This window comes from Poecilia reticulata, linkage group LG8 (genome assembly GCF_000633615.1).
Source record: "Poecilia reticulata strain Guanapo linkage group LG8, Guppy_female_1.0+MT, whole genome shotgun sequence".
Lineage (NCBI taxonomy): Eukaryota > Metazoa > Chordata > Actinopteri > Cyprinodontiformes > Poeciliidae > Poecilia > Poecilia reticulata.
The window spans coordinates 27,814,179-27,824,637 of NC_024338.1; the positions used below are offsets into that span (position 1 = coordinate 27,814,179).

At 45.5% G+C, this 10,459-nt stretch overlaps 2 protein-coding genes across 4 annotated transcripts in view; one reads left to right on the forward strand and one right to left on the reverse strand.

Moving 5' to 3' along the window:
• Window positions 1-5,987, forward strand: part of LOC103469442 (serine/threonine-protein kinase SBK1-like) — a 24,098-nt gene extending 18,111 nt beyond the window's left edge. The window contains exons 2-5 of one of the 2 annotated variants that reach the window (XR_001776820.1): window positions 517-729; window positions 2,915-3,117; window positions 3,615-4,680; window positions 5,471-5,987. Coding sequence is in view for 1 of the 2 variants with exons in the window: in XM_008417126.2 (XP_008415348.1) it covers window positions 558-729; window positions 2,915-3,117; window positions 3,615-4,382 (1,143 nt within the window). In the remaining variant the exon portion in view is untranslated. Of the gene's footprint in view, window positions 1-516; window positions 730-2,914; window positions 3,118-3,614; window positions 5,177-5,470 lie in introns of those variants that run through there. The other variant, XM_008417126.2, reaches the window with a different exon arrangement.
• Window positions 5,988-8,295: 2,308 nt separating this feature from the next.
• Window positions 8,296-10,459, reverse strand: part of LOC103469441 (transcription factor 20-like) — an 8,132-nt gene continuing 5,968 nt past the window's right edge. The window contains exons 5-6 of one of the 2 annotated variants that reach the window (XM_008417122.2): window positions 9,943-10,010; window positions 8,296-9,350 (exon numbers count right to left, since the gene is read on the reverse strand). In XM_008417122.2, the coding sequence (XP_008415344.1) occupies window positions 9,969-10,010 (42 nt within the window). In that variant the 3' untranslated portion in view covers window positions 8,296-9,350; window positions 9,943-9,968. Of the gene's footprint in view, window positions 9,351-9,435; window positions 9,862-9,942; window positions 10,011-10,459 lie in introns of those variants that run through there. The other variant, XM_008417123.2, reaches the window with a different exon arrangement.

Here is a 10,459-nt window from a genome sequence, read left to right on the forward strand (position 1 = left end):
TATGTCATTAATTTTACGGTAATTTTATTTGTTATTACTATTAAACTAAAATCTCCAGCATGGGGAAGTGGGATGAGCTCGACTTTTCTCGACAACTCAAACCTTCTGTGTGAGAATTAAATGATATAAATTACATTATTTAGTGGTCTAATAATTTTTGCTAATTGATTTTATTTATTTTGACGCCTGGAACTCAGCAAAACTTATCAAAATCCCAACTTTGAGTTTTTATTTAAAACTTTAGTTTGTAAAGAAGCAAATTAAATCGACCGTAAAGTTTTTGCTTTTTTGTGTTTTTCATGTTTAATGCATTAATATTTCCAACTGTTTTATTTTTTTTTTCTTTCTTTGGTTTAAATTGTGATTCTTCCAATTAAAGGAATTTTTTTTGTTGGTAAAAATATCTTTACTTCAAAATGACCTCATAACTTCCAACAATCATGTTTGTCCATGTTTGTCCTCAGCGTCCAGGAAACTGGCCGGACGTTTCACTTTCCTTCCCTTCCTGCTCCGTAGGAACCTCCGTCTGCAGACCGGCTTCCCGACCCGACGGCACAATGAACCCGGCGCCGCCCGGCTGCCGCTCGCCCGCCGACATCCTGGAGGAGCTGCAGCTGATCGCGGCTCAGAACCTGGAGACGCTGGACATCAGCCGGTACTACCAGGTGGTCCGAGAGCTGGGCAAGGGAACCTACGGGAAGGTGGACCTGGTCATCCACAAGATCCGAGGTAACCCGGCCGACACAGGGCCGGCCCCAGGCAGCTGCAGGGGCCTCCGCACCACCAGGGGGCCCCAAAGCGTCAACCTATGATAAACATTTAAAATTTCATTAAATAGTATAAATTAAATGGAAAAATGATTGTTATGATTTTTAAATGCTGCCACTTTGGGGAAATATAATATCCATCCATCCATTTTCTAACACCTGGTCCCTCAGTGGGTCAGGAGGTCTGGTGCCTCTCCAGCTAACGTACCGGGCGAGAGGCGGGGTCACCTGGACGGGTCACCTGGACAGGTCACCAGTCTGTCGCAGGGCAACACAGAGACACACAGGACAAACAACCATGCACACACACACTCACACCTAGGGGCAATTTGGAGAGGCCAGTTAACCTGACAGTCATGTTTTTGGACTGTGGGAGGAAACCGGAGTACCTGGAGAAAACCCACCATGCACAGGGAGAACATGGAGACTCCATGCAGAAAGACCGGGAATCGAACCCAGAACCTTCTTGCTGCAAGGCCACAGCTCTACCAACTGCACCACTGTGCAGCTTGAAATATAATATCAAACTTGTTAATTTCTGTAGTTTTAGTTTTTATCAGCTGATGTTTCTTTCAAACGGCTAAAATAAAATGTAACATTTTAATACAAATCTGCATTTCAAAATGCGTTTTTGTTGCGATGTAAGCTAAATTACAAACAATGCTAATGCTAGCAGCTCCGTTTCACACGGAGCTGCAGATGAGTCATTTGGTGACATGTTGGTTTGGGGGCCTCAAAGGAAAATCTGCCCAGGGCCCCAGAAAGGCTGGGAGCGGCCCTGCATCAGCATCTTATTGTTGCCAGGAAACCAAACATCAGATTAATTTTGTAACCAGGAGGCTGAATAAAAGTCTGAGCTGCTTTTAACCTGAACGAACAGAAAATCAGAGAAAATCACGTCTGAGTTTCTGATGAACCGACATGAACGGCTGAACCTGCTCCAAACGAGCTGATTGGTCCAGAGGCTCCTGGCAGAACATGGAGGTTTCTTCATCAGCAGGACAAACGACTGACCGTCGTTCATTCTGACAGTGAAACCACAGGTTTCACAGGAAATCTGCTACCAGGTTTAAAATGTTAAAACTCTTAATGTTCCTCTCTAAAGCTCCACTGACCAATCAGAAGACTGCCGGCTTCTGATTGGCTGCAATCCGTCATGACGACACAAACTGCCCAACATCCAGAAATCAGCTTAATACATTTAGTTGCTTCATAATAAAAAAATGTGCATTTTAAACAGTTCATGAAAACTGTTTAAACAGTCTGTCAGACTAATTAACTGGATTAGTCTGAAATTAAAGATGTGATTTTATGTTTCTGTTAAAAACCTGCTGAAGTTTTTCTATTTTATGTTTTATCACCAAAAAGATTTCTTCTCATTAGAACATCAGCATCACCTGTGAGACATCTACAGAGCCTCTGGGAGAAATGTTTCATTTTCATTTCAACTTAACATTATTATTAGCTGGTGGAGGATAAGCTACATGTGCAGCGTAGTCGGCCATTTTACATTAGAGTTACAGATTCAACCGTTGGAATGAAACTAAACTTTTTCTGAACTGAGAGAAATCCGAAACAAACATCCTGCTGCTACTTCCTGTTTGTTCTTTCTTTGTCGTTTCCACCAGTAGTAACGTCCGACTGTTGATCATGTGACTTCAGAAACATCCCAACTCATCCCAGTGAAAATGTTTTATCCAGAAACATATTTTATTTTCATAATTTATGCAATTCTGTGGCTAATTGAAAGTCAGCTACTGAGTCGACTCTGAACTCCTCTAACCCAAACGGCCCAGTCAAAGTCCGGACACACCTGATTGAACGTTCAGTCTCTGATTTTGGACCGGAGCAGCAGAATGCCTCTGCTGAGTCTCTGGGTTCTCCAGTCATCCGGAACCGGACCGGACAGCAGGTTCTGCTCCGGTTCCCCCTCAGTTTGTTCTGCCGTCAGCAGGACGAGCCGCAGCTACAGGCGTTTAACCCACCAGCAGCTCTGATGCATCACGACCCCAACATGAAGCGAACCAGAAATACCTGGAGGATTTTACTCTCCAGCAGACGAGCGTCGGGTTTAAGTGTGTGAATTATTTATAGATTTTAATCACGTTGGTTGGTGACCCCCCCCCCCTGTCCCTGTCCTGCTCCAGGCACCAAAATGGCGCTGAAGTTGCTGAGAAAGAAGAGCACCAAGCTGAAGAGCTTCCTGCGGGAGTACAGCGTGTCGCTCTACCTGTCGCCCTGCCCCTTCATCATCAACATGCACGGCATCGCCTTCCAGACCGACGACTTCTACGTCTTCGCCCAGGAGTTCGCGCCGGCGGGGGATCTGTTCGACATCATCCCGCCGCAGGTCAGAGCGCTAAAAACAACATCCTGATTCATACCGACGGGAGAGAGGGGGAGAAACGAAACATTACACTAAACGCAGGGAGGGAGAGGCTAACGTGAGAGGGGGGGGCGGGGGTCAGGGGTCACCATGAGGAAAACATTGACACGGGAGAAGGAGGTAAAATCGATACTTTCCTGGAAAAAACGGGAGACTTGACAGGTATGCCTCCATGACTTACTGCACCAAAAACAACCAATCAGAGCCAGGAGGCGGGGCTTAGCGCTGTCAATTAATTTCATGTACTCACTGTTGTTTGGTTTGACTCAGAACAGAGAGAGAGAGAGAACCACAGCAGCTGAAGTTTTGGTTTTTACTGGACAAGCAGTCCAGTAAAAATGTATAAAATCAAACATTTATTGTTGTTCCATTTAACCCAAACATGGCCGCGCATATCCTGACTGCTGCAGCAGTGGGCGGGTCCCGCTGTGCTGCTGTCTGACCTGCTGCTCTGTGTCCAGGTGGGACTCCCTGAGGCCGTGGCGAAGCGCTGCGTCCACCAGGTGGCCATCGCCCTGGACTACCTGCACTGTAAGAAGCTGGTCCACCGGGACATCAAACCGGAGAACGTCCTCATCTTTGACACCGAGTGCAGGAAGGTCAAGCTGTCGGACTTCGGCATGACGCGGCGCGCCGGCTCTCCGGTGAAGCGCGTCAGCGGCACCATTCCGTACACGGCGCCGGAGCTGTGCGACGCGGCGCGTCACGACGGATTCAGCGTGGACTTCAGCACGGACGTGTGGGCGTTCGGCGTGCTGCTGTTCTGCATGCTGACGGGGAACTTCCCCTGGGAGAAGGCCATGACGAACGACGCCTTCTACGAAGAGTTCGCCCGCTGGCAGCGCCGCCGGTCCGGCGCCGCGCCGTCGCAGTGGCGCCGCTTCACGGACGAAGCTCTGCGGATGTTTCGCCGGCTTCTGTCCATTGAGCAGCAGCGCCGCTGCGCAGTCAAGGAAATCTTCAGCTACTTCAACCACAGCTGGATGTTGGACACGGACAACGGGAACGGCGGCGCGGCGACCGCCAACGCCGTGGACATCAGCTCGTCTTCGTCTGAGGAGGAAGCGCTGGTGGACAGGCTGAAGCAGCAGAGCCTGTCGCCCGCATGCGCCGCGCCCAAGCCCGGCTTCATGGACGCGCACTCCGCCTCCAACGGCGAGCGAGTCAGCAGGAGCGGCAACGAAAGGGGGCGGATCCTGGTGACCACGCCCATCGAGATCTGCGTGTAGAGACGCAGCGCCGCTGCTGCCTGTTGGAGCGCGAGCCGAAGATTTCCCCGACGTGATGACGCCATGACGGAAGAGCGGGAAGGAGGTCGGCACCGGAAAATGGCCGCCAGCCTGTTGTACCTTCAGCGCCGATCCAACCCGACCGTTTCCGAACCGGAGGAAACGAGACGCGTGAAAATCAAACCGTGAGGTGAACTCAGTCCGGGGACCAGCAGAAACTGGAGCCTGGAAGAGAACCGGAAGCTGAGAAAGACGTGATGAAAACTGTGACTCGTGTTTACCGTCGTGTTTCTGTGAAGTGAGTCTTTATTGATCAGATTAATATATTTATGGATTGTTTGTGACAGAAAAGATCAGAAGTTTATTTCCTTTAAAGAAAATAAAAGTCTGTAGTTTGGCAGTAAAATGGAGGCAGCATCATTTCGACGTCGTTTACCGTCTCGGTTAATCGACCATCAGTCGTCCCAGTTCGTCTCCCTGAACGTTGGAGCTGAAATGTGAATTTACTCTGAGGACAATAAAGTTGCAGTGATAAAGTTTTATTGAAAAGCAGAGAACGATTTGGATTTTTCTTTTCCTGTTCACTAGATCAAAGATGAAATTATTTGTGCTTTCTGTGAGAAACTGGACAGGAAATGAGGTTTGGTTAAGCCGGAAGTGACGCCCCTACCGACATGTTTCCGTTAAAAGCTTCCTGCTTCGCGGAAAAACGTTTTTTCTTTTGGTTTCTGTGTTTTTTGCATGATGTGTCGTTTCTGTGGCATTTCTGGAAATAAAACCAAAAATGAAAACAACTTCCTGTCTTTGCAGATCTGACTCCTCAGTTTTCTCAAAGTCGAGTCGAAACATGAAGGATTGAAAGTTACAGAGAAAAAAATGATTCAAATCGTCTCGTTGAACTAAACTACAGAAACTAAAAATCACCCAAAAATCAGGAACAAGTTGCTGTGAAACTCATGGTGTCGCACAGTAATCAGCTAACTGAGTTCTGCATCCAATCAGATTTACAGAAAGTTCAGTGGAAGGAAAACCTATGATCTGAATAGGTGCATTAAGAACAGGGAGATACTGATTTTATTTTCCAGCAGGATTTGGCACCGAAAGCTTCTTCAGTCACTGTCGTGTTTGGATGCCCTGACCTTTGACCCCAAGGGAATCACTGGAGATTAAAACGAAGATCAGAGACCAAAACCAACGATGCAGATCAGCTGGAGGTCCAGAACAACCCGAACGCCTCAGAGCCAGAGGCTCCAGAACCAACTCAGCCTACAGAACTTTGAGTTTTCATCATTTATGAGCCATAATCATAAAAAATACAAGAAATAAAAGCTTTAAAATGTCACGGATCTGGAATAAGTAAAATAGTCGACTATAATATTCTGAGCTGCAGTTTATGTCTGAGATGAGGAAAAAATATCCAAACTTTTCTCCAGTTTTACTCTGAATTAAACAACAAGTCCTGGTTGTCAAACACTAAATGCTCATCAATGTTATTGAATCTTTACAAACAGATGAATTGCATTAAACTTATTTTAACATGTTAAAATCTGTTAGTATTTGAAATGAACTTGTTAAAATCCCAGTGAACTCGTTGCTCAGCTGTTGCTGCTGAACATTTTCTGGTTTTGACGTTTTGGGTGGAAGCAGAAATGAAGTCAAAGTTCTTCAGCTGGAGCTCAGCAGACACAGCGCCACCAACAGGCCACAGACTCATGAGCAATGAAACGATCCGCAGCAGAACCACTGGAAGATGGTTTCAGGTTTTCATTATTTTTCAAGCAGATGTAAAGATGAATGGATTCACTCGTTCACTTCCAGGTCAGGAAGTGAATGAGTGAATCAAAAACAGACGGGAAGGAATGAATCGTTACATTGGTCACATTAATGAGCTTCAAGCTGAAGGACTGGACTTTAAATGAGCAGCTTCATCACCTGACTGGAGGCTGAATTATGTAAAACTCCCAGCAGGTGGCGCAACCTGCAGCATCCTGCAGCAACGCTGCATGTTCAGCCGTAGCTGCAGCAGCAGCAGCTGCAGCAGCCGGAGCTGCAGCTGCAGCAGCCAGAGCTGCAGCTGCAGCAGCCAGAGCTGCAGCTGCAGCTGCCAGTTCCTCTGAGGCTCTCAGGTTTCGTCCAGCAGCAGAGAGACGTCGATGTCTCTCCGCTGCTGGAGAGACATCAAAGCTGCCAGCTTCAACCAAAGCAGGCAGCTTTGGTTGAAGCTGCCTGCTGCTGCTTCAACCAAAATGAGCTTTAATAAGTTTATGTAAGGAGATGTTATTGGTGATGAGTCAATATTCAGATGAATCAGAGCCTGATGAGGATTTGTTTAGGCAGCAGAACCAGAATCCTGGTTTCATTCGGACTTTGGGAATACAGTCAATAAATCCAGAGCAGATGAAAATCTGAGAGATGAAAAACAGCAAATCCCCAAAAGATTGGGTCAGATTACAGCAAAACCAGGAGAATCTGCGACTGCAGAGAGAAATCTGGATTCCCACCAGAAAGAAAAACCCCAAAATATTAAGAAACCAACAAAATCTCAATCCCAGAGGGATTGTAATCCTGACCAAATCCCAGAACTATTTAGTGAAGAAACTGAATGAAAAAGATGGAAATCATAAAATGAGGCGACTGAAGTCCAAACATCAGTTTCATCGAGCAACAAGCAAATTATTGATCATGTTAAATTAAAATCAATCATTTCCATTTTAATTAAAATGCTTTAAGGATCATTTCGTTTATTTGTAGTTTCAGTTGTGATTTTTATTTCCTTTTTTTTGGTTGTGTTTTTATTTTGGATATTTAAAATATTTTCCAGTTCCAGTGTTAAGTTTGAACCTCGTCTCGGTTCGGTTCGGTTGAGCTGAACTCTGGGACCGGAAACCGCTCCAAAAGCAGGAAGTGGACTACAGCGCAGGGCATTCTGGGTAAATACAACCGAATTAAACATGCTAGGCTACCGCTAGCGAGAGAAACGGACCTAAACAAACTTCACAGAAAGTTGAAAATAATCATACATTTTATGACAAGGAAACTGATTCTCTTATTTTTATTAAATAACGTTAATTTTTATTCTCAAACAACGGAAAGTGAGACATGAATCCAACTAAAGAGTGTTGATGTTTCAACCAGTTTAACCTGAAACAGCGGTGGATCAACTCTGGGTCCAGCAGACGGTTCGGCTCCGTTCGGCTTCCAGCTGCAGTGAGAGGCGAGACGGAGGTCCAGAAAACAACAGGACGTCCATTACTGGCCAGCTGGTTTCCAGGGAGGCGGTTCAGATATTTTGGTCCCCCTGAAAACTGCCTTCATCAAACCTTAAATGTCAAAATAATCACTCAGGAAGTGGAATGTTTCAGGATCATTTACGGAAAAGCTTTTCATGTGTGCCGGAATGTGAAGGTAGATCATCATCAAGTCTTTTTAAGAGGCACAAAGGATCAGTCTGGATTTAAGTGGATCGTTTGGGTTTTATCTGAATTGGGGTTCTGTAGAATAGTGATCAACAGTCAGTATCTTACTCCCTGGCAGTGGAGCCTCATGAGGCAAAGCTACATCAGTACAACCTGTTTCCAATTTAACAAACAAACTGTTCATTTCCAACCCTGCAAAATTAATCTAAATTATTATGAAAAAATATAATTAGTGACTAAAATTGCTGTTTAGTAAAGAGGTGAAAGGGCATTTAAATCCTGAAGACAATCAAAATGCACCAACCTGAACGACCTCACCTTTAAATCAACGACTTGTTCTGAACAGATTAAATAAAATCACTTTGTCTCGTTTGAATCGACTCCAGTTCGTACGGAGGCCCCTGAGGGACAAGAAGGATTTCTGTTTTGGGTTCCCTCGCAAATACATCCTTGCCTAGTTTGTAACATTTCAAATATACACAAATAAAGAGCCTCAGTGTTTGTTATCATCAACTATTTGGTGCAGAAACTTGATTTATTCCCTGCATGTTTATGTCTGATTGTGAAGGAAACTTTCCCTTTAACTACCAAAACGACACAAAACGGTCACATGACTTCAGAACCGCGGGAAATAAATAAAGTGTATTTTCTTCTTCATTCTTATGGAAAGTTTGTTTCTTGGAGCTGGAAAGCCGACGTTTGACTGGTTTTGCTTTTGCACAAAGGTTGGTGGAGAATTTCTATCCTGAAGAAAAAGTTATAAAACTTCAGATATTTCACAGCGAGATGCGAAGATGAACCTTAAGAAAACCTGGAAGCAGAAAGTAGGACGGTGAGAAAGACTTTCAGAATAAATTTATGCCACATGAGCTGATGAGGACAAAGGGAAAACAATCCTCCGCGTCCCGACGGGGATCCGCAGGTTCACACGGCAACCAGCCAAAAAACTCGTTAAGATTCATCCAATCAAATCAAAATAAAATCAGCATCAAGAAAGAAAGCCAAGAGGCCTGAAGTTATATTCCAGGTTTAGACATTAACCATGTAGTTTTACAGTTTAACTGTAGCTTAGTGCAGCTTTATGTCAGATTTAAATAACTGATAGAAAACTGTGATAAAGTGCATTGTAGCAAATATGAGCTGTGCATGCAACGAACACGACAAACCACTAGGATTAAAAAAGTCGTACAAAAACTCGTAGAAAAGTGGCCTGTTATCCAAGAGATCAATAAAACTCTGATATAATACCTATGTTCAAATAATAAACTGGGTTTAGCAGCTAGTTGAAGTGAGGATGTCCAAACGCAGCCGGTTCAGCCCGGAGAGAAACGGAGAGCAAAAAGGAACCGGAAGAACCGAACAAAGGTCAAAATATCCAGAAATAAGTCAAGTGGACCCTGATTCAGTCATGACCGGCGAAGCGGCTTCGCCTGGCCCGAAATGCTGCCGCCGCTCCGGTTCCTCAGAACACTGAGGTGAAGCTGCAGCCACTCCCACCGTCATGGCCGCCGTCATGGCCGCCGCCGTGCCCTGAGGAGATCGCTGGAGCATTCTGGGACAGGAGACACAACAGACGAGTCAGAGGAGCGCCGGGATGATTAACAACATCTGGTGTATGAACTAGGCCGTTGCAGTAATGGATGGAAAACCTGTTATTTACAGTAAAACAGCAGACGATGCCGTTACGAAACTCAGAAAACGTTTAGAGTTAGATCAGAGGACTTAAAACAATACAAAACATCTAAAGCAGAAACATCAGAAGGTCTCAGGAAGCAGGTGACTGAATATTAATGAAGAAACTTCTGGACTCTTCAGATGTCGTCTGTTGTGATGAACGAAGCCAGTTGATTTGGTCTCCATGACGACCAGCGTGTCAGAACCAGAGAAGTTGGGATTACGTAAAACCCGACTCCATGTCAGGATCCTGCAGTTCTTCAGGTTTTCTGGACGTCTTCCTCAGCAGAACGTCTCAGTTCTCTGGCCAATGATCTGATGCTGCCCCCTTGTGTTAGCATGAGGAACTGCAGTCACCGTGACCCTTAAGCAGCTGCACCGTCAGCAGCCTGAATTTGGGGGAAAACTAAATAAAGAAGCTTCTGTGTTTCTGTATGTCATCGGTGGAGACAAACTGAACGAGGACAAACCTCCAAGGCGCCGCAGGTCTTCACTGTCATCTCTTGTCTTGTCTGGCTGCAGGTGGGAACGTTTTATTCTGGTAGATTTACAAAAAGAAAGAAATATCAGAAATTAGCATTATGACGTTTTTCAGAGCAGAACCAGATGAAGGTCATCAGGTCATTTACCGTCTGCACTAAAAGCCGTGCGCTCAGTCAGTCACACAACAGAGGAATTTCCTCTGACAGTACTGACCTGTAGGAAGCAGAACCTTTAAATGGACCCTGTTACAGGCGGTTCTAAGAACCGGACCAGCTGCAGTCCGAACAGCATCAACACAAACTAAAATATCCTCATCAGGATCAGACTTCAATCTGGATGTATGCATGTGTGTGTGTGTGTGTGTGTGTGTGTGTGTGTGGGGTCGGATGCTTAGCGGGTCGGATGGTTAACGGTTCGGATGCTTAGCGGGTCGGATGGCTAACAGTTAGCGGGTCGGATGGCTAACAGTTAGCGGGTCGGATGCTTAGCGGGTCGGATGGCTAG